Source organism: Gopherus evgoodei, unplaced genomic scaffold (assembly GCF_007399415.2).
Source record: "Gopherus evgoodei ecotype Sinaloan lineage unplaced genomic scaffold, rGopEvg1_v1.p scaffold_66_arrow_ctg1, whole genome shotgun sequence".
Lineage (NCBI taxonomy): Eukaryota > Metazoa > Chordata > Testudines > Testudinidae > Gopherus > Gopherus evgoodei.
In genome coordinates, this window is record NW_022060087.1 from 90,021 (window position 1) to 114,429 (window position 24,409).

General features: G+C 46.0%; 1 protein-coding gene across 4 annotated transcripts; it reads right to left on the reverse strand.

Annotated features, from left to right (window-relative positions):
• Nucleotides 1–768: 768 nt before the first annotated feature.
• On the reverse strand, nucleotides 769–24,389 carry SLC27A1 (solute carrier family 27 member 1). 4 transcript variants are annotated; one of them, XM_030547653.1, is made up of 13 exons: nucleotides 23,384–24,387; nucleotides 20,333–20,500; nucleotides 15,861–16,255; nucleotides 14,326–14,487; nucleotides 11,742–11,811; nucleotides 10,810–10,901; nucleotides 10,542–10,651; nucleotides 8,422–8,631; nucleotides 7,946–8,072; nucleotides 7,538–7,675; nucleotides 6,894–7,058; nucleotides 5,509–5,655; nucleotides 769–1,443 (listed from the first exon to the last, which is right to left on the reverse strand). In XM_030547653.1, the coding sequence occupies exons 1-13, from the start codon at nucleotides 23,389–23,391 to the stop codon at nucleotides 1,403–1,405; spliced, it is 1,833 nt and encodes a 610-aa protein (XP_030403513.1). In that variant the 5' UTR covers nucleotides 23,392–24,387; the 3' UTR covers nucleotides 769–1,402. The 4 variants fall into 4 exon arrangements, with proteins under 4 accessions (XP_030403513.1, XP_030403510.1, XP_030403511.1 ...); XM_030547650.1 differs by having other exon boundaries at nucleotides 769–2,905; nucleotides 23,384–24,386; XM_030547651.1 differs by lacking the exon at nucleotides 23,384–24,387 and adding an exon at nucleotides 23,352–23,373 and having other exon boundaries at nucleotides 769–2,905.
• Between the last annotated feature and the right edge of the window lie 20 nt (nucleotides 24,390–24,409).

Genomic DNA, 24,409 nt, shown 5'->3' on the forward strand with positions numbered 1-24,409 from the left:
CCTCGGCCCTAGGAGAGGGGCTCCTCGGGCAGGAAGAGGGGCCCCGCCCTTACCCTGTGCGAGTCTCCAGGGCCCGGGGGCAGCTTGGCCCGTACCGGGGGGTGGTTCTCCGTCCCCCCGGGCAGGCGCGGCAGCCGTAGATGTGGGAGTCTCTGAGCGCTCATCTTGCAGGCTTTGCTTTGCGCTGCCCTCGCACAGGCTAGAAAGAACTCTCATGTCTTAGCAGCAAAGAATCCTGTGGCACCTTATAGACTAACAGACGTTTTGGAGCATGAGCTTTCGTGGGTGAATATAAGGTGCCACAGGATTCTTTGCTGCTTTTACAGATCCAGACTAACACGGCTACCCTCTGATACCTGATCTCATGTCTTAGGCTGCCAGGAGCTGGGGCTTTACCTAAAACACCAAATATCACCAGACTCCCTGTCCCAAGGTGTTGTTTGGGCCTCAGAAAGGGCCAGTGCCACTCACAGGGTCCATCTGAGGCAGTGAACGTTCCTCAAGAAGGACCGCAGCTTCCATGTGCAGACACAGTAAAGTCCCCTACCCCACTGCTCTCGCCTTCTCTTCTCAACCCCCCCAATCCATCCAAAATACTATAATCAAAAATCATCTTTCAGGGCTATCACTTTGAACCCCTCTCAACTTCACTCTCACCTCTTCAATTATAAACAGTAATAAAGTAATTAATTTAATGGATTGGATTTTCTAGTACAGAAGAGCCCATCATACTAAATGGAAATAAATGAAAGTTACATTAAAACAAACTTAGAATCAGTGTGTTTGTTTTTATTTCTGAGTTTGGTAAAAACAAATTAGACAATATAGTGATCAGTTTGAAACCAATTTTGTTTTAAAAGTTTAATTAGTCAATACATGACATCCTTTAAACTACAAGAAACTTTAGTATATTTAAAGTGATAGCCAGTGGCTGGTGAGTTCAGTTCCCAAGCTGCAGACTCCCTCATTTTGTTTTTGAGTATATTATAGTTCCAGGTAACTAGGTTCATTCTTACCCTGAATGACTTTCTTCAATGTCTGTCCTAATAAAAGGCACATTCCAGATTGAAAAAAAAAAATCAGTATTTAAACCATTGATAAGGTCCAGTTTCTTCAGTGCATTAACTATTCAAACGTGTTTCAAAAGCATCCGCAAAACTTTATAAAAATATTTTAGACGAAGCATTAACTCCACCAGAGAAAGAGCAGAATGAATTTTTTTCTTATGCTCCATGTAGTGTCATCGAAGTGCTGTAATTGGAACTGCTGCACAGGATGCAACAGAATATGGTCCTTCCAGTATAAATTGCATAAAAAGTACTAGTCCACTGAAAGTTCCTTAAGGCATCAATCACATGGCTGGATACACCAGCAGTAGCTGCCATTACCGGATATGGTAAATTCAAATGCCTCCAAAACAAGGGAATGACCAGCTGCTCAAGACTACACAATTAAAATGAGAAAATAATCCATTGTTAGGACAGGTGGAAGCACAGCATGCACACACATCTGTGAAGGTCAAACACTTTAATTCTCCAATTTTAAGAGTTACATTTAGTTCTAATTACGGCAAAAGCACCAGGAAAACAAGTACATCCGGAAGTGTCTGTTAATGGATTTGCCCACATTAAAACAGAAGATAAAATTCTAATAGAGGTTGGAGTAGACATTAAAATTATTATGTTCCGATTTGTCTTGTCATAGGTGGCCTTCCTTGGTGTTCAACAATTGCCACTAATTTCCAGCAGACGGCAGCACAATTTAAAGATGAAAACCACCAGTAAATATAAAAATAAAATTAAAGAAAATACACAGCAGCATTAAAATTAACATTTTCTAAAACCTCACATTAGCATGAAAAGGTATAACATTCCCATGTGACTCCTCTGTCAAGTCCAGCTATTTGCCTCATTATCACGTAGGCCAGTAACAAGTTTAAATACATTATGCCAGTGAACAATGTCCCTAGGCAGTGGCCCTGTGCCCCTATTTATGCTTTGTAGCCATTTACACCTAATTGACTTCCTTCAGTGAATTAACAACCTGTTTATTCTGCAGACCACAATTTGTGAAGATTCATAGAGACTGCACTCCACTGGTCAACAATCTGATTAATTCCCAATCCTATGATTATTTATTATTATAATGCCTAGAGCCCCAGTCATGGACCAGGCCCCCACTGTGCTAGGCCCCATTGCACAAACAGAATACCTTAGGTAAATGAATGATAGACACTTCAGAGCAAGACTTCCCACTACAGCGAATCTTAGATGTGTAGTTAAGAAAAAGAAATGTGAGATGGGACAATCAAATGCTCTACCTGAAGCAAACATGCTACTAACTAAAGGTCTATAGATAGCAACAAAGTTGAAAGAGAAAGCAAAAGGAAACCTGCTCAGGGCATAGCATTTCTGTTCAATTACAATAAATAATTCAGACCATAAACACCTCCCATGTTGCACAGAGTCCCTCAGTTTGTAGTGGTTACAAAGAGAAAAAAAAATCTCTAGATACAGAACAGTAGAGAAATGGCATGTCTATGCCCAGGACAGGAATAGGGAACAAATTAATGTGCTTAACACATGTGAGGACAATGTCCTACACCCCAGTGAATTTGTCACGGTTGTCGATGCATTGCACGAGGACCTTGCACTATTTATCTAGCAGGAATCCCTCACTCTCACAGGCAGGGTCCCTTCTTAAGCTAGTCAGCAGCATTTCCTGCAAGACACACATCCCAGACCAGATCACAGAGCAACCTTTCTGGCACGGATCCTCTCAAAGAGGCATTCATCCAATGGAACATATTTTCCCAACTTTAGATCGAGAAAATATAACCGGTCTGATGTTTGATGAGGGTCAAATCCTTCTCTCTGTAAACGGGTTTTCTGGATTTTGAATGTGCCTTGGAAAAGAGAAAGAAAACACTAACGTGAAAATTTTCAGAGCTGGAAACCTGTGGAAACAGGATTAGGAAGATAAATGTGAACCAACACACTACTTGTTATTGGTGTTACACCTAGAAGCCAGATACTTCTCACCACCATACATCAAAAATAACTCCACTGGCTGGTATGAGACAGGATGAATTAGGCCCTAGATCCCTTGGGATCAGTACAAAAGAAATCACGATCCATTCATGGTGTATGTGCTACAAACACCATAGGTTTTGTTTCTCCTTTCTCCACCAACCTCTCACAGTACAGGATCTGTGCAATTTCAACTGTGCAATGTGTTCTTGACTTAAGCCAGTGGTCACCAAACTGTGGGGCATGCACCCCTGAGGGGGACACTGAGGAATGTTTGGGGGGGGTGGCATGGTGGAGCCTGGGCCAGCCCCCACAGTGGGTGGGAAGGGAGCGCCACCCAACTCCGCTCTGCCCCCAGCTCCACTCTGGCCCCAGCGGCAGATCTGGCCCTGGCTCCCAGCTGTGGGCCCCTGGCTGCAGGCCCCCAGCAGAGGCCCCAGCTGCAGCACTGGCCCTACTCCTGGCTGAGGCCTAGCTCCCAACCTGGGGGGGGAAGAGGGGACACGACTTGGTAAGGGGAGGGGCACACAGACAAAAAAGTTTGGGGACCACTGCTATAGCCCAAATCTTCATTACAGGGACCCTGTGAGGCATTGTTCATGTTTGTAAAAAGATTTCATGATGCAACGTGCAATATATTGCAGGTGTTGTAAAAATGTAATATTTGGATTCCTGTAAGTGCTGTCTATAGCACTGAATCCAATTGGCAAAGTTTTGAGGAGTTCAGTGGCTCAGTTAAACCTATTTGCTGCTTTAGAGATTATGGTGTGTGGAAAGAGTGGAGGTGGGAATCCTGATGCTTTAATTACAAGGTCAGTCTTTAGCCGTCATGTTGAAAATTTAACTGACATCTTCCTGGCTGCAACGACTGACAGCACATCCCTTAGAATAAGGCTGAGATGCACCAGGAAGATCAGCCTTTTGATGCATCTGGTAGTTGCTGCACAGTGATTAAATTTCTGCCATTTAATTTTCAGTTTGAAAGTTCATGTAGCTTCTGTCTAATAATTAATAAAGGTTTGTAACTATTTCACGATCTCAGTTATAGATCTTGTGTCATACTGGTCTGTTATTTCTGTCATCTACAGTTAGTTGATATTTACTATGTGTGAGCTATGTAATTTCTTGTTTCCACTTCTTCAGAAGACTAAAAAAGAATCCTCCTGGAAAAGAGACAACAGCCACCTCTAAAGCTGTTTAATCAGCTGATCAGGCAGTTATTCAAAATATGAGAGAGCGTGAATGTTTGCAAAATCTCCAGCATAAATGAGGGCAAATGATTAGGTATTAAATATTCTGTGCAAGATGGAGTGGCTAGGGCAACTAGACCTCAGTGGTTCAGGAGCCAAATTAGCGATCAATATTACCCAAAAGAGCCACAGTCATGTGAATTCATTTTTTCCATTTACTATAGTACTAGTCATATTTAAACAGTATGACAGTAGAAATATTTAGTGTATATAGCGAGGTGGCCAAACCATGGCTTGGGAGCCTCATGCAATTCTTTTACAGTTAAAGTGTGGCTCACAGAGCTCTCCACACCCTCACTCCATTCTCCACTTACCAGACTAGGTTGGGGGAGGGGGGGAGTCTCAGGGCTTCTTCCCCACAGGAGGCACCTGCCAGGGCTTAGGGTTTCAGCAGGTGCAGGGCTGAAGCCCCAAACCTTGGCAGGTGCACCCTATGGGGCTGAAGCCCAGTTCTCGAACTTCTGAAGATTATCGCATGCGGCTCGGAGTGTCAGTAAGTTTGACCACCCCGGGTATATATGTGTGTATATATGTTATTCTCACAGAAAATACGTTATTAACTTAAGTTGATAACTTAGTTGGTTAATAACATAGTAAAAGCATCCTGACTGGCTAATAAGTAAAATCACAGTGTGTTTTAATGTGCTGCAAAGAGCTTAAAAAGCCACTTGCAGCTCACGAGCTGCAATCTGAGTATCACTGAGCGAGGGGGTTGCGAGAGCCCCAGTGTGTGTTGAAATTCCTTCAGCAGATAACAAGGACCCTTTAGATTGTTTGATAGATAGCTACATTTATATTCCCAAGCACTTTACTGCTGGCAAAGGCTCCCACTGACCCATATATAGAGCTGGCCTATACCACAGCACTGAACTCAGAACAAGTGTTAGAAAGCACAAAAATCTTTTCCTCTGCAATGGTCTCTTCAGTTAATGGCCTTGGTCCAGCTATTCTGCTGTATAAAATTCAACTACAGACATTATTTCACTCGTGCAAAATCCAGCAGAATCACAAGTAATCTATGAAAGAAAAAGACAGGCAGACATATACCAGCAGCCAATTAACTCAAAATAAAACCATCTGACTAAGTGCAGGTTTCTTATTGCTACATAGCACAATTAAGAAAGCAGCAACTTTGACACTTTCCAAGTTTGAGCTGAGCTCTGGGGTCTGAAGGTTACTGACACATGCATTGCTAACAAGAAAAGAACTTGGAAGTGACCCATCAGTACCTGTGGTGTCAACTTGAGGCAGGAGCCGAAGAAAGACTGGCCGTGCATAGGGAGGCAGCACCTTCTGTAGCTCCTGATACAAAGCATTAGGACTCAATTTCACTTTTGGATCTGCTATTGCTGCCATTCCAGCTTTCCCTTCAATCCCTGAAATAAAACAGCAGAACTCACAGAGTGTACAGGACAGAGAGAATGGTGCTGGATTGGACCTTAGACACTTGGTACAGGTGTAAATACAGATACCCACCTGAACCTTACCCTTCTCTCCCTCAGTTGCAAGTGAGGGCAGCATGGAAGAGGTACCATGCTTTAACCATTATGGTACGGAATTCCTTGCAATTCTGATGGACTTGGAAGGAAACCACTTCCAGCCCTCCTCAGTCAAAGGTAAGGTCACAATGTCCATATCTCAGAAAGCTAATCCAACTCCATCTTGTTAAGCTTCCTCTTCCACCCAGACTGAGTTTGCGATAAAACCAAGGAGACTGAACAGCCATTTAATGGGAACTTTCCAACCAGACACTTGCTTGAAACAGTTTCCCTTTTCATAAAGGGACTTTTCCTCTTGCTCAGTGTAGCTTTCTCCAGACCCTTTATTTGTGCCCAGAGAATTTAAGAGGCATTTATTTATGTTTTATAAAGGATCATTCTGTTCTGTATCAGTTCCTCACAGGAGAGACCCAGACTTCATGACTGATAGCTATTGGGAGATATAGCAGACAAGTCTCTCAGCATTGGAGTGGCAGCTCCCAAAGTGAGCCCAGTGACAAGCATCCCTCCAACCCCATCCCCACTCCCCTGGAGATCATACCAAGATGCCTGTTCCTGTATGGAATCAAACAGGAGTCTCCATGGAATCCTGAAGATTACTTTCACCAAGAATCTCTGCTGAGCACAAACTATAAATAGGCGGAGACATGAAACACATGAGTCTCCTCCTTCCTATTTCTCATCCTTAAACAAGACCTTTCTTTTTAAGATTAAGTCATTATAAACCAAGGTGGAAAGCATGCACTAAATACTCCAACACTGAGCTGGATTATCTGGAGATCAGAGCTCTCTGGGCACCCAGACAGATTGCTTCTTAGTTGGATTCAACCACTAATGATCACACCTTTCCCCATGTGTACGGATCTCACCAAACAGCAGCATAAGTTACAAGTACTGATTAGTGAATTATCCCTGGGGCCTTCATTTCACTGCTCACGATGAGTGCTGGTCAAATCAGACCACTCTGTTGCCCCGCCTACCTTCCCCCATTTTGGGGCACCCTATTCCAGCAAAGATAGTCAATTTCAAATTGTCCCAGGGAATAAGACACAAACTTGTATAACTGCTTGACTTGCCTCCCCACTGAATCTCGGGAGTTCTAGGTCTCTAGTTACCTGGTACCTCTACTCCATACACTGCAACATCCGTTTGACTGAGGATGTGACTCAGGATTCCCTCTACTTCTGTGGTGGCGACATTTTCCCCTCGCCACCGAAATGTGTCCCCACTACGGTCTTTGAAGTACATGTAACCAAGTTCATCCATCACTAACACATCTCCTGCAGAGGAGAGAAGCCACAATCAATATCAGTACTTGATTAAGCGGCGCTAGGCCCTGCTTTTCAGCCCTTGAATATGCCATCTAGGTCCAGCACATGCAGTTAAAGAGAATACTATTCCTACCTACCTCCCAAGGGTGTGGAGCTAAATCCGTGGCCATTTCCCCAGTGCCTACAGGATCTGCAGCTGTAACAGGATGAGGGAAAGAAACGAGAGAGAAAACCTAAAGCAATAAGGGGTGGAGTAGAGAGAATCCATCTCTATGGGTTTTCTGTTTGTAGTTCATACATTCTATATTGAATCTAGAATACTACGCAGATGGCAGCAGAACAAAACCCTAAGATAAGATAAGATTTCTTGTCAGCCTCTACAAAGAGCTGATTAAACCCCGGAAGCTCTAAGAGTCATTTCCCCTGTCCAGTGACTGAAACATATCTGTGTTGAACACTGATGAAGCCAGCACTTGTTCTGACAGTACCTGAAAGGTATGCCTGGTCTCCTTTTTGGAACACATTGCATGCAATCTTCTTATTGGTGGCACTCTCATTGACATAGCCATCAAACCTGCGCAAGGGGTCCTGCTGGTTTATTCTACCCACAAGAAGGCCTGGCTCCCCTAGAAAAAACAGGACAAGACCCTATGAGATCACATCTGCTAACAAGATTGGCCATTGTGCAAGCAGTTTTTGCAACACAGACTTACTTAATGCAGGTTACCATATTGCTGTACAATATATTTTGTTGAGCTGGGCTACTTTTGAAGCAGAGACCTGGAAGTGAAAGGCTCCATATCCCATCACTCCTTCCTTGAACCAGCTAATGCCTATTTGGCATTCTTGTAGAACAGTTAAAGCTTTGAGAACATGGTGTACACAGTAACACTTACCTGGGCAGCAGGGGATGCAGAGCCCGCTGGAGTCACGGATCAGCTCCATGGTGTCTTCATTTACCTTCACCAAGCGAATGGGATAAACATTGGGCAAAATCCGGCTGTTAAAACCACAGGCTCCAACCTTTCAAGAGATGGCCCAAGACACATGAGGAAGTGAAGGGCTAAAAAGAATCATTTAGCCTCTGAGTTGCCTGTTCCTTGTTATATCTGGCTGTCTACCTTCTCCTAAAAGAGGTGTGGGTGGGAATTTTCTTATCACTCTCTATTAAAAAAGGAAATCATCCCCCACCACCACCAAAAGAGAATTTGTCCTGTAAAAGTGGCGCAGATTTAGCTCCCTGCAGCCCAGTGATAGGGTCCCAAAAGACACTGCGCAGAGCAGCCAAGAAAACAGGCTGAAGGTACATCTCCCTCTGTACTGCATCCCTCTTACTATACATTTCTCCCCTTGCACTGTAGCCACTGCGTACCTTTCCATCCAAGTTAGCAATGCTGCAATTACATTCTGTGGCTCCATAGAACTCCCCAATCTGTTTAATTCGGAAGCGCCTTGTAAAGTCTTCCCATATTGTGGGTCTCAACCCATTTCCCACTGCAAGTCGCACGTGATGTTGTGCTTCTGCCTCCCGTACTGGCTGGTTCAGAAGATACCTACAGATCTCCCCAATATACTGAATAATCTGAGGAAGCAAACAAATATAGATCAGTCTCCAGGAGACCTTTATGATGCCCTGGGAACAGTTGAAACATAGGTAATCCATAATTAATGCTACCTATCTCAGCACCTCCATTATTAAATGTATTATGGTAATGCCCAGAAGCCTTAATCATAATTGGGTATCCTTCTGCTGGGTATACACAAATATAAAATAACAGTCCGTGCCCCAAAGTGCTTCCACTCTAAAGACAGAAGAAGACAAGGAGTGAGAAAAGGGGTACTGCATGCAAGCAAAGTGACTAAGGTGATGGGGGCACAGTGCTAGTGCCATTTCCTGAATATTTATTATGAGTCATGGTGTGGAGCAAGGAAAGGAGTTAATATGACTAAGGCCATACAGAAATGGAAGGAAGGGGGATAATGTGTGGTAGGGAGGTAAGGATGGAGAAGAGCACAGAGGGTGGGGAAGTGGCAAGGTTGGCAGTAAAGGGACTGCCAAGAAGGGTGGGGAATGGAGGTTGGACCAACCACCAATCAGCAGAGGGGAAATAATACCCAGAGTTCAAATAAAGTGCAGTATGCTGATAATACTGGTGTCCAAAGACCCTGCACATACCTCCCCTTCTTGCATTGCAGCTGCTGCTGAGCAGTCCTGGCTGGCCTCACCCCAGAAAGTCCTGTTCTGCTTCCTCTAACTATAGTTTGCATCAGAGGATCTCAGATAAGCCCCTTTCTCCTCACCCCTGGAGGAACTTGTTCTGCTTCTCCCCTACAGTTGTTATCCTGAACCCCAGCGAAGCTTATGCCTATCCAAAAATGGGCTGCTCCTAATCATAAGGTCTTTTTAAGAGCAGGGGCTCATGGGAATGCTGCTTTTTGGGGTCAGAATGCAGTTAAAAGTGGTTCAGAACAAGCATCTGGATCCATGGGCAATATACACAGAACTTTCAATACCAGCCTCTGAGATACATAACAGCAATGCCAGTGGGGGAAGGAGAAAGAAGACTTGTGATCAGTCCAGTCCTCCCTGTATTGTGCCTGTCATGCTATGTATCAAGCAGAAGATCCTCCTGTAGCAGATCTTCCTGCTATTAGAAAAGAGACAGTCATGTTTAAAGCCAGGATTTATCTTCTCTCTTAAGCTTCCACACAGAACCCAAAATAGACATTTGGAACAGGCTTTCTGTCAAGTAAGAAACCCTCCAAGAGCTGAGAGAATTCAGATGACTCCTCTTCTTCACGTGCCAGCAACCCATTCTCTGTCTAGCTCCAAATAATGTTTGAAGATACTACACATGTGTATTATTAATTGCATTATTGCAAAAGTCAGAGGTGTCAGGGCTGGGAAGGGACTACTGGCGTGCTCATGTTTTATAGCTATATGGAGGTTATGAATCTGATAATTCATTTTTCTATGTTGTATTTTAACAGGACTATAGATAAAAGTCCAGTGGCAAGTTAAGATAATTGGAATCGTGAAGTTCAGGAGCAGAATTTACCACTTCATCTCTATGCATTATATTTCCTGATATTCCTCTTTTGCTCATTTAGGAATGGACTGGCTAAAGATGTTAGATTGATTGATGTTAGTCCAGCGGGTTAGTAAGCATGCTCTATATCATCAGGTGGGAAACCCAGATTCCACTTCTTGTCTGTCACCTGTAGTCATCAAGACCTGGAAGCAACACAGATTTGGCAATGAAGGGCTTACAGTCTAAAGTCTCGGGTGGGGGGGAGATGGAGCTGAGGTGCGATGCTAGCTGAAGAAGTAAGAGGGCTTGCAGTTGAATGCTTGAGGTGGATGGCAGGGAAAAGTCAGAGCTGATATCTGAAGATTCCCTGCTGAAGCTAGAAATAATCCCACTGCCAAATTAATTTGCTCCCATATACTGCAGGCTGCAGAGACATGGCAGAATTCAGGACACTGCTTACTGTGCATTTGTATTTTGTACAATCATCCCAAAAGCGACTGGCTGAGAACTTCTTCCTGATCACCACAGTGAGGCCATGGATTAGACACTGGCCGACTCCCATGATGTTACCTGGAAGACAAAGCAGGGCAGGATATCAGTGCTGGCTCTGGCTTCAATCACTTTGGATAAATTCATTTACAACAGTACTTGAAGATCCTCAACAGCACCAGAAGCACTAGGATAGGCAGCAATACTGTGAACCTTTGCTTCCTGAGGAGGAAGTATACCTGCTGAGTGATAGAGTGGCAGGCAGTTGTAGAGGATATCCTCAGGGCACATTCTGTAGGCATAGTACCCAAAGGCAGCTATGCGGTAGTACCTGCAAGAACACAACGGATGTTAAGGAATGGAAATGAACACAGCACTTGGCTACATTTGCAAGTTAGAGCGCATTAAATCAGCCGTGGGCGCCCTAACTCCTGAAGTGTCCACACTGGCGAGGCACGTAGAGCGCCTGGACTCCGTGGCTGGAACACCCCTGGTAATGCACCTCCACGAGAGGCATAGAGGCTGCGCCCTGGCTGAAATGCCAGAGTGTCAGTGTGGACGACGTATTGCATTACTGCACTGTGATTGGCCTCCAGAAACGTCCCATAATACCTTGAAGTCAAATGGCCACTCTGGTCATTGTTTTGAACTCAGCTGCAGGCATGCGTATATCCCCTTTCAAAGCTCTGTTTCTGACAGCCAGCATGCTTATCTGCTCCGAGACACAAAGCAAACCATTATTGTGGAATGCTCCTACTGCAGAGGTAGAAGTGGGTGTGTGTGTGTGAGAGACAGAGGATGGCGGCTGATGTCGGGATTTCCCCCTGCCGCTGTTTGAACTTACAAGACAGCATGCTGACACATTCTGTGTCCCTCAAAACACACACTCTCTCCCCCGCAATACACACTGCACCCCATCCCCCCCATTTGAAAAGCATGCTGCAGCCACTTGCACACTGGGATAGCTACCACAATGCACTGCTCTCTGTGCCGCTGCAAGAGCTGTTAATGTGGACACACCACTGTGCTTGCAGCTGACAGTGTGAACACACGGCAGCGCTTTCCCTGCTGCTTTCTCCCAGGACTGGTTTAACTCCCAGTGCTACATCTGCAAGTGTAGCCATAGCCTGAGTATCACTGAATGAAGAGCAGCTTCTCTTCAGCTCCTCACCTGCTGTGCACCACAATGGCAGCCTTTGGCATTCCTGTTGTGCCAGATGTGTAGATATAGAAGAGCCGATCTGGAGAACAAAAACACAAGCCAGGCATATGACAGATTCTCTTCAGCTGTTTAATCCCCTTTTCTGTGCAGGACGAGGTTTTAGCTTTGCTCCTGTCAGTGATCTGCTGATCACAAGTGACTGCTTTGATCTAGTGCTGGCACAGGAGAGGGTAAACTGATATGGTTAGCATAGAAGCCACATTACAGCCCTCGCAAAGAGAAACCAGTAAACTTCACCCATAAAAACAGAGGGTGAAAGGCAGCCCCAATTCTAATCTTTTAATCAAGAATGCAGGGCCCTAAGGGCATGCACTTTTCTCCTCCCTCTCCAAATAGCCTTGGAATTAGGCCAGCTGCCTGACTCAAATGCTACTGGGGAGATTTCAGAGTAGCAGCCGTGTTAGTCTGTATCTGCAAAAATAACAGGAGTACTTGTGGCACCTTAGAGACTAACAAATTTATTTGAGCATAAGCTTTTATGGACTAAAACTCACTTCATTGGATGCATGCAGTTTCTGTATGTATCCGATGCAGTGGGTTTTAGCCCACAAAAGCTTATGCTCAAATAAATTTGTTAGTCTCGAAGGTGCCACAAGTACTCCTGTTCTTTTTACTGGGGAGATGAATCTAGAGGAAAGGTCACTTCAAACAGGGGTGAGGGTGTCTAAGACAAGCTACACTGTGAAGAGGAAGAGAAGAGCACAGAGCAAGATTTTTGAGATTTTGTAAAGAATCCAGCAAGCTTTCATTACAAAGCATCAAGTTTCTCCATGCAGCAGGAGTTATTGATCCTAAAGCAGTGGTTCCCAAACTTTAACAACCTGTGAACCTCTTTCACTAAAATGTTAAGTTTCACGAACCCATTCCTAAAAATGAATATTTCCAGGGATTCTCTCCTTTACCTGAGTATAAATTATAAAAGCAGTGATCTTGGAAATATAAAATTTGTTTTTATGACATGCTTATTACATACTTATTTATTATCACTTATTAATCATTACAGTATTTTTATAACATTATTAAAATGGCAATAGTCTTCCAAGATCTCACTTTCATAGCTTGTATCACTTTGAATAAGCCTGTTATAAGACAAGGCTCCTCTGTTTCCTCAAGGAGTATCAGATGTGAAACAGCATGAAGGTATTTAAGAAGCCAACTCAAAGAGTTCCTCCTTCACAAGTATTCAGGCCTTGAGCAGTCCAAGCAAACAATGCATGTTACAACAAAGCTTAAACTTGTTCTTCATAACAATTTAAAAAACAATACTAGCTGAGTATTTAATTCTAAAAACAGCAAAAAATACCCACCTCCCTTTCCATTTCTTATAAGGAGTCTTGAAGTTTAAATCTCCTCAGTGCAAGAGATATGCTTGCTTTGATCTGCTTAGCTCTTGGAAGTCCAGGCTGCTGGCCCCATGCTGCCCAGGGTCCCTAGGGACAGCTCTGTCCGCCATTAGGGAATTTTTTCCAGAGAACCTCCTGTAACATTTCACGAACCCCAGTTTGGGAACCACTGTCCTACAGTAACAGTTACTAAAATGGGAGGATACACTCACCAACAGTGTTACTCATCTCACAAGTGTAATATATAGCCTATTTCTGATTCTATTAAACATGAAACTCTACTATCTAGCCAGTTCCCTTCCTTTCTTTTCTCCTCTTCTCCACAAGTAAAATAAAAAAAATAGAGAAGGGTGAGGTCATTAGTAATGAAACCAAACCACACAGCCTACATATTAGGAGAAAATTGAGGGAATCGCTATAAACAGGAAAACCCTTCTTCACCTTTCCTAAATACGAGCAGGCTACTCATCTGGTTTCTCTTGGGTTTTCAAACCCACACACACACACGCACACAAACAGTCCTTCCTCTTTCATCTGGATCTAGGACCAGTAATAGTGATTGGAACTGAAGATCATGGGCAACGGCACTCTCCTTCCCTCAGCTAGTAAGACATACCCATTCTCTAAACCAGGGGTAAGCAACCTGCGGCACGCAAGCTGATTTTCAGTGGCACTCACACTGCCCAGGTCCTGGCCACCAGGCCGGGGGGGCTCTGCATTTTAATTTAATTTTAAATGAAGTTTCTTAAATATTTTAAAATCCTTATTTATTTTACATACAACAATAGTTTGGTTATATATTATAGACTTACAGAAAGAGACCTTCTAAAAACATTAAAATGTATGACCGGCACGCGAAACCTTAAATTAGAGCAAATAAATGAAGACTCGGCACAGCACTTCAGAAAAGGTTGCTGACCCCTGCTCTAAACCTAGGAAACCAATGAACTCCAGTGACAGATATTCACCCAGAATATATAGCAGTTAGAATGCTACCTTTTGCCAACTTTTAGCCTCACTTTTCTCTTTTATATAAGGTGGTTCAAAGTTGGGTTAGGATTACTCTCTCCTTCACTGCTTGCTTAGTTGCCCATTCAGTCATTACCATGTCCCAAAAGAAGGACTCCTCAAGTTCCACGTCTTACACTTATACATTTATCACAGGAAAATAAGCTCACTGAGAAACTTACCATCTAAACCTTTGGCTGTAATCTGATCTGGAGGAGATTTTGATGCAGTACTCAGAAGAGGATCAAGGTATTTAGTCTCCACAGGGATAGAGTCTGGGTTAAAATCTCCAGAGCAGAACTTCACCATGTTCTTGCCCAGCATCCCATTCACTTCAGATATTGCTGCAAAACACAACTACCTTGGTTACAACAAGCACAACACTCTGGGCCACAACAACAACATTGCCAATACTGACCTATTCTTTCTTTGCATCTAATAAGACATCTGCAATGCCAAGACCAGAAAAGCCAGAGATTTACTTGGATAGGTATCTCAATATTTCAGTAACGCTCAAATTATCATGATCTTGGTATCCTAGATCCAACATGAGACCTTACAGCAAATTTAGGCAAATTTATTTTTTTGTCCATTTTTGTCGCATGAGCTGCAGCTCAGCAATCTAGAAGGATTTCAAAGCCAGTGGTTCAAAGACACATTCAGAATTCCCAAATTAGTTATGTTAATAAACTGTGGAAGAAAGTTTAGTTCAACAGCAATATAATGCACCATGTCCAATATAAAGAACAGTGTCCAGTCCATACACTTAAACTCATTGCGTAGAGCACTGGTTCTCAAATGAATTTTTGCTGTGACTGCATGTGCAGCCACTGCAAATTCACAATGGCTGCAGTTTTTGACAGTTAAAATTATACTAGTGATACTCTAATCATGTGGTTATTTGGAAGTGTCACATAAAATAATAAATCTTTTTAATGTAAAGAGTACGTACTATTAATACCACAAAAGTTACACAGTTATTATGAAGTATGTCAAAGTATTTTTTTTAAAAGTTTCTTGCTGCATGCCCCCCAAAAGTCATGGAGGCCGCATACGAAGTCCTTGGTGCTGCATTTGAGAATCACTGGCGTAGAGGACACACAATGTGAAGTTAATCAGAGATTATAAAACACATCAGGATAGGAAATGAATACACCTAACATTACAGATAGCCTTCCTTTTCTCTCTGTGCACAGATGCAGAACTCCTGGAGTGCAGAGTTTCTAATCCTCTTTACAATTCCAAGGGGACCGCACCTAACTAATGAACTCAGTTCTGGGCAATTCAATACCAGGAAGACACTGACATAAGAGCAGAAGTAATATTTGTAGCTACCCACAATTAGGGTGACCAGATAGCAGTTGTGAAAAAACGAGACAGAAGGTGGGGGATAACAAGCGCCTATATAAGAAAAAGTCCAAAAAAACCCAGACAGTCCCTTTAAATATGGGACATCTGGTCACCCTATCCACAATACTACTCTTATCCATCATGTTACAGACTTCTTCCCCTTTAGTAACTGGTCAGCAGTGACTCAGTTACCCCATTCTGTTCCCAGTGAAACCCAAGTGAGGGAGGAGAGGAACCTTTCTAGGAAACATGCCCTAAGTCCTTATTCAGAACAACTACCAACTTCAGCGAGAGCTTGCCTCAATCAGGGCTAAGAAAGAACTTCAGGAGTTAGTCCTTAATGTGTGCCAACTCTCAGGTGTCTCACCTGCAGCCAGCTCTCCTCCAAAGATCACAGCCTTTGCTCCTGAGGTTGTCACACAGTAAACCAAAGAATCCAGACGCAAATTGAAGTTAATGAGAGCTGCCTCAATACCAACTTTTGCCATCCCAAGCCAGAGGCCCACGAACTCGGGACGGCTCTCCATGAAGATGGCAATGACATCACCCAGACGGAACCCCTGCTGGTAGAAGAAGTTAGCTACGGCATTGGAATACTCGTCCAGCTGCCGGAATGTCCATTTCTCATCATTGGCCTCATAGATCAGAGCCACTTTGTCAGGGTGCCTGCGGACGACATCGTGGAAGATCTTTGGAATAGTGTTTTTGGTTCGCTGATGCTTTCGCAACTCATACTTGACTCGTAGCAGCACTGAGAGGCCACTGCAGCAAGGAGAGGAAAGTCATAATTCCAACAGAAAGTACAACACCCCCACATGGTTTAACATACAGTCTGATATTTTTTGACTCATGCTTCTACACTGTTGTATGCAGCTTGAAAATTTCACTCGCTCACCGGGGGGGGACGGTAGGGGGGAATCTGTCCCTGAAGAGTTGGGAGCCCCAATCTATTAATTTCTGCAGAATCTAAGGTTTATTGTTAAATAAAGCAAGTTTTTTTCTAGTCCTTATAGTTCAGCACTTACAAATGTGACCCAGTGCACTGCCATGTTCCTACAGTTTCTGGGCCTCTGCTGCCCCTTGCAACTTCAAAATGAAAGTGAATAGACAGAGAGACAAGGTGGGAGAAGTAATATCTTTTCTTGGACCAACTTCTTTGGTGAGAGAGACAAGCTTTCAAGCTTACACAGCTCTTCCTCAGGTTTGGGAAACATACTCAGAGTGTCACAGCTAAACACAAGGTGGAACAGTTTGTTTAGCATACGAAGTTAACACACTTCAAGGGACCTTTAAAGGTGAAGTGGCCAGCTAACACCTTTCCAGTAACAGAGGGGAAGGGGTGGGGGGAAGTGTGTGTGTGTGGGAGGGAGTTAGTGGATTATAGATTGTTGTAATAAATCATAAATCCTGTGTGTCTATTGAGCCCAGGATTTTTGGTGTCTAGCAGAGTAAAAATTTCAGTTCCCAGGCTCCTCTTGTGCAGGTTTCCTTTGAGGATGAAATGAGACAATCATTACACTCTGGAATGAAAAATTATAAAAGACAAACACCATATCATCTATAGGTGAACACTTTTCACAAAGCGATCACTCTGTATCTGACCTCTCAGTCCTCATCTAGCGACGGCAAAAATCTAGTGAGCCATGAAATATCCCTACAAAATTAGGAGGATGCGTAACAACACAAAATAAAAATCTCTATTGGTTACAGCCGATGGGAACATATTATATACTTATGCACCAGTTTTATTTGGCCTCAAGCCTCAAGACTTCTTAGGTCTGATTTGTCTATTTCTCTTTGTTATGCTGAACACCAATAAAGTGGAAGAATTTTGTCAGGATAAACACTGAGGCTTTGTCTACACTACAGACCTTACAGCCGCACCACTACAGCTGCACCGCTGTAAGGTCTCCCACACAACCACTTTTTGACAGCGGGGGAGAGCTCTCCTGCCAGTATAATTAAACCAACCCCAATGAGCGGCATGCTCCAACGTAGCACTGTCCACACAAGCACTTTAGTCAGCGTAACTTATGTCAGTCAGGGGTGTGTTTTTTCACACCCCTCACCAACAAAAGTTTTGCTGACAAAAGTGCTAGTGTAGACAAAGCTTGAGTTCATAATGGGACTCTAAAGTTACTCTCAGAGATGCCTCCAGATCCTAAGGCCAGTCTTCCATAAAGAAAGAAAAACACACATTCCACAGAGGAGTGTGACTCATAGGCTATTGGCCTGAGCCAGCTAAAGCAGTGTTTTCTAATTGGAAGTCTGGACCACTGCTGTCCCACACAGAACAATGATTGCTGGCTATATTTCTGTTATGTTGGAGAGACAGGGAGCATCACAGTCAGCCTCTTTAGACACTTAGATACACACAGACCCCACACACACACAATCTACAGCAAATTTAATTTGAATACCTTAACCAAATTAAAAAAAAAAAAAAGACATGTTGACAGAAGACATGGATGAGACTATATTACAGATCCTTATTTTAAGGATTTCATTTAGGGGGACTGGAAAATGGGGAGCTTGCTTGCTTTCTCAACAAGGAAATAATTGCAAATACATTTTGTTTTAGAACAACGCTTGCCTGCCAGACCATGCTTTGCAATGTCCTAGTAGTATGTTATAAGCTCAGTAATTTGCACACAAAAGTATTTCCATAATTCCATAAAGAAAGTTTAAAAATAAAACCACAGCTTGGACATGTATCACTAACTCTGAGCTTTAAGAGAACAGAGGCAGACTTCCCATGTAGAAAAGCCATACAACTGTGATTGGGGACGTTGTTTCTAGTCAGAGAAAAACCTCCAGTGTATTGCTCTTCATATGCATCTTCTTACCATTCAAACCCCTAAACTGTTCCAGGAATGGTGATGAGAGATGGTCTCTTGATGCTGCCAAATGAAGACTGTGGGGGAGGGCAGGGCAGGCTCCAGGCACGAGCATCCCAAGCAGGTGCTTGGGGCGGCAAACTGCAAGAGGTGGCAGTCCCTGTGTTTTTGCCCCCAAGCAGAGCGCCGAATTGCTGCCGCTAACGGCGGGGGCAGTCCATGTGCTGTTAGGGGGCATGCACGTTTCAGCGGCGGCGGCAATTCGGCGGCAGCTTCTGTCTTCAGCTGTCGCGGAAACACGCGAGCCGCCTTAAGGGCACATGGACTGCCCCGGCCTTTTGCAGTGGCAATTAGGTGCTGCTTGGGGCGACAAAAACAGTAGAGAAGGCCCTGGGAGAGGGAGAGGATAAAACAATAGTCTACAAATAACTGGAGGAAGCAAACACTAAAGGGGGGGGAGGGAAGAAATTGTTTAGGATTTATGAGGCAGCATAACTAGAAGTTAGTGGATAAAATGAACAGAGGGAAAATTGAGGCTGAGTAACTGAAAATCCACAGACTGTGAAATCTACTAGACCCTGGAATAGTCTCACAAGGAAAGGAGTGGTCTTTTCTGATTTCTCTAGTTTCTATTACAGCGGTTATGGGGCAGAAATTCATTTCCTAAAATTTAACTCTAGATTCTTCACACTTATATTGTTCTGTTTCTGTTGAAGACACTCACGGTCTGTCTCAATTTGCAATTTCTCAACACGCAGAGAAATAAATATGCTAAAACATACTACCATAGCATCTACACTCAAATAAGAATACCCACCTGGACCCTACTTTCCTAAAGGGGAGGAAGGTGGTGGCTGTATTTTCTCTATCATCAAATAGGAAATAGTTGTGCAACAGGAGTTTGCAAGAAGCCCCAAAAAGTTGAAAGGTTATTAATTACCATCACTGTAAAAGCCTTACATCCCCATAACTGTCAACAGCAGGAACCCTGGTCAGCAAAGCCAAAGGATGGGGGAGGGGTTGTTTTAAAAACAAGTTGCAGACATTTTGTGAGACTGAGCTGGCCTTTCATGGTGACCCTATACTGAGCTGTGCCAGAGACAGAACAGATGAGCCTTTTCACTTGTTAGCTACCCTTTTCACATTCTGAAGGGGCTTTATTCTCTCTATTTATTTTTTGCCATTATTCCTCACTTGCCATGCAATCAGGAGGAAACAGTCCTTCAAAGTCCAGTGACAGCCACAGTAAAGCTAGGCAGTCTCTGGTGATCACAAGAGCCCTAAATCCTTTCGAACAAAGGAGCTCCCTCACAGAAGCCCAAGAGGAACAGAACTAAGTGAGACACTAATTACAGAGTCTCTGGCTGCCCCAGGACGTAGGGGAGAGACTAGAGACTGATGTCTGAATCACAAATTATTTTTTAAAATCTATACACTTAATCTTGACTGACTGTCCCTTAAACTTTAGCAGGAACAAGATACTTTGCTTCTGTAACACTTTCCACACACTTTAACAATGTAAATGTTTTACAAACCTCTTGTTACATTTCACAGTCAGAACATTTCCTTAATGCAAGTACTCATTCTGAGCCATTCAACTTATCTGTGTTCCTAAATAAACTAAGCTTTTCAAGCCATAATTCACTTCCCTTCACATAAAGAACAAACAATAAACAGAAAAAACTCTAACGGCAAATTAAACCTTGAAATGTTCAAGCTTAAAGACACAAAACCAATTTATTATAAGTTCTTACTCCAAGCACCTTTCCAAACATTTCAGGAATTATAAGGTGGAAAGGTTTCAGCTAGGGTCCAGGAACATTATAGTCTCCATAGGTATATTTCCAACACTCTAGGTCATAATTCCCCTGCTATGCTGCTAATGCAAGTTGTTAGAGTTGAAATATATACAGATTTATTGTTAGTAGTGAAAGGTTATTTTATGGAAACACAAAACCAACACATTACAGAATAAGATGAAGGCCCACAAAGCAACACTTACAAGAGATCCCTCAGAGCCGTCTTTAAGATGATACGGAGAAACCTCCATCCTCCACTGCCAATGTAAATGCCCAGTGTGGCTGCCAGACTCCATGACCAGGGCACATCAAAAAAACGCATAAGCCCAAGTGAGCCCAGGGAAGCAGTGCAAACCCCAATCATGTGCATTCTAGAAAGAGAGAGAAATTTAAATATGATCATTGCCAGACTCGACTCAGACCTCCTAACTGACCACAAACAAAAATCCAGGGATACATCCTAGAAACCAGAGGCACAGAGCCATCACATTGTTCACGGGACTCATTTATAAATGAGCTTAGTGACTGACAGTGAAAGTGGCAAGATAACTGGGAACATGAGTCTTCCATTATTTCTCACAAATTTCTGGACTATGCAAGTGTTTAGATTCACAAGTTCTTTCCGAATGGCTGACATGCCAAAACCCAACTGACATTTAGCCACAGGCCAAAATTATTACAACCCAAAACAGCTTTGAATAGCAGTTTTACAAACTAAATGAGAACATTTTGATACAGAATCTGGATTTAATTATATTTACTTCAATTACCAAAAGACAAAAATCATTCACCAAACAAAACAAAGACCGTTCAGGCATCTTACCACCCTCCCCTAGACACCACATGGGATCTCTCAGACTTCACATCCAGAAACTATGCCTCTCAACTCTCCCTACCTTCACCACTGTGTCACCCCCTTCAGGTTATACCCCCCTCCCCAGAGGGTGTGTCAGCACCCCTCAGACTTCACACACCTCTAGACATCATGCCAGCCCTACTGCTTCACAATCTCAAGCCCCAACCATGCTCCCCCTACACTATGTCAGGACCCTCCCACACCTCTCCTCCCCTCCCTAGGATCATGACAGTTGGATTACTGAACCTACCCCCACACTCCATTCCCTAGGGACCATGCCAAACCCCAACCCTCAAACTCAAACCCCTTCAGCCCCACAGAGGCCACCCAGGGGCACCATGTGCAGCCCCGTAGAGCCAGCCCCACAGGAACTGCCCCTACTCCTTGACCTCTACCTACTCCCTGACCTCTACCCACAGTACTGTATCAACTACAGTACCCAGCCCACTGACGTTTACCCACTGTCCCTAGGTCAGCCCTACAACCTCTACCCCCAGACCTGTACCTGCTGCTCTGCATCAGCCCTACAACCTATACCTTGAGCAGGTGCCTCCCCCCAACATCTACCCACTGCCCCCCAGTCAGCCCTACAACTTCTATCCCCAGCCCTGTGCCTGCCCCCCAACATCTATCCACTGCCCCCCAGTCAGCCCTACAACCTCTATCCCCAGCCCTGTGCCTGCCCCCTGACATCTACCCGCTGCCCCCCCCGTCAGCCCTACAACCACTATCCCCAGCCCTGTGCCTCTCCCCCTAACATCTACCCGCTGCTCCTGGGATCGGCCCTACAACCTCTATCCCCAGCCCTGTGCCTGCCCCCTGACATCTACCCGGTGCTCCTGGGATCGGCCCTACAACCTCTATCCCCAGCCCTGTGCCTGCCCCCTGACATCTACCCGGTGCTCCTGGGATCGGCCCTACAACCTCTATCCCCAGCCCTGTGCCTGCCCCCTGACATCTACCCGCTGCCCACCCGTCAGCCCTACAACCACTATCCCCAGCCCTGTGCCTGTCCCCCTAACATCTACCCGCTGCTCCTGGGATCGGCCCTACAACCTCTATCCCCAGCCCTGTGCCTGCCCCCCTAACATCTACCCACTGCCCCCCGGTCAGCCCTACAACCTCTACTCCCAGACCTGTGCCTGCCCCCTGACATCTACGCGCTGCCCTGGGGTCAGCCCTACAAAATCTATCCCCAGCCCTGTGCCTGCCCCCTGACATCTACCCGCTGCCCTGGGGTCGGCCCTACAACCTCTACCCTCAGACCTGTGCCTGCCCCCTGACATCTACCCGCTGCCCCCCGGTTAGCCCTACAACCTCTTTCCCCAGCCCTGTGCCTGCCCCCTGACATCTATGCGCTGCCCTGGGGTCAGCCCTACAACCTCTATCCCCAGCCCTGTGCCTGCCCCCTGACATCTACGCGCTGCCTTGGGGTCGGCCCTACAACCTCTATCCCCAGCCCTGTGCCTGCCCCCTGACATCTACCCGCTGCCTTGGGGTCGGCCCTACAACCTCTATCCCCAGCCCTGTGCCTGCCCCCTGACATCTACCCGCTGCCCTGGGGTCGGCCCTACAACCTCTATCCCCAGCCCTGTGCCTGCCCCCTGACATCTACCCGCTGCCCTGGGGTCGGCCCTACAACCTCTACCCTCAGACCTGTGCCTGCCCCCTGACATCTACCGCTGCCCTGGGGTCAGCCCTACAACCTCTATCCCCAGCCCTGTGCCTGCCCCCTGACATCTACCCGCTGCCCCCCCGGTCAGCCCTACAACCTCTATCCCCAGCCCTGTGCCTGCCCCCTGACATCTACCCGCTGCTCCTGGGATCGGCCCTACAACCTCTATCCCCAGACCTGTGCCTGCCCCCCCAACATCTACCCGCTGCTCCTGGGATCGGCCCTACAACCTCTATCCCCAGCCCTGTGCCTGCCCCCTGACATCTACCCGCTGCCCTGGGGTCGGCCCTACAACCTCTACCCTCAGACCTGTGCCTGCCCCCTGACATCTACCGCTGCCCTGGGGTCAGCCCTACAACCTCTATCCCCAGCCCTGTGCCTGCCCCCTGACATCTACCCGCTGCCCTGGGGTCGGCCCTACAACCTCTACCCTCAGACCTGTGCCTGCCCCCTGACATCTACCGCTGCCCTGGGGTCAGCCCTACAACCTCTATCCCCAGCCCTGTGCCTGCCCCCTGACATCTACCCGCTGCCCCCCCGGTCAGCCCTACAACCTCTATCCCCAGCCCTGTGCCTGCCCCCTGACATCTACCCGCTGCCCTGGGGTCGGCCCTACAACCTCTATCCCCAGCCCTGTGCCTGCCCCCTAACATCTACCCGCTGCCCCCAACCCGGGGGACACCGCGCTCACCCGAACCTTTTCCGACTCCCTCTCCCCGGTACCTTGTCATGCTCCAGCGGCTTCTACCCCCGCGCCAGCCTGGGCCCCTCGCCGGAAACGGTCCGAGCGGCGCACAGGCTCTAGACGATCATAGAGAGGAATACGCAGGGAGCTCCGGGACCGGAGAGAACGAGCACCAAGCGCCTGGGGGAAGGAGATAGAAGGGCTGGGCGGAGGAGCATAGAGAGCTGGGAAGGGGATAGAAGGGCTGGGGGGAGGATCATAGAGAGCTGGTGGAGATAGAGGGGCTGGACGGAGGAGCATAGAGAGCTGGGAAGGGGATAGAAGGGCTGGGGGGAGGAGCATAGAGCGCTGGGGAGATAGAGGGGCTGGAAGGAGGGGCATAGGGGATAGAAGGGCTGGAAGGAGGTGCATAGAGAGCTGGGGGAGATGGGATGGACGGAGGAGCATAGAGAGCTGGGAAGGGGATAGAAGGGCTTGGGGAGGAGCATAGAGCGCTGGGGGAGATAGAGGGCCTGGAAGGAGGATCATAGAGAGCTGGTAGAGATAGAGGGGCTGGACGGAGGAGCATAGAGAGCTGGGAAGGGGATAGAAGGGCTGGAGGAGGAGCATAGAGAGCTGGGAAGGGGATAGAAGGGCTTGGGGAGGAGCATAGAGCGCTGAGGGAGATAGAGGGGCTGGAAGGAGGGGCATAGGGGATAGAAGGGCTGGAAGGAGGTGCATAGAGAGCTGGGGGAGATGGGCTGGAAGGAGGAGCATAGAGAGCTGGGAAGGGGATAGAAGGGCTTGGGGAGGAGCATAGAGAGCTGGGGGAGATAGAGGGGCTGGAAGGAGGAGCATAGAGAGCTGGGAAGGGGATAGAGGGGCTGGAAGGAGGAGCATAGAGAGCTAGGGGAGCTGGAGGGGCATTGGGAGCTGTGGGTACGGTGCTTGCAGGCAGGAGCAGCATGCAGAAGGAGACCCCGTGGGCCTGCGGTGGCCCTTTTTGGGACTGAGGGACTGGAAGGAGGAGTATAGAGAACCAGGGGAGGGGATATAGGGAGGAGCATAGAGAGCCTGGGGAGGGG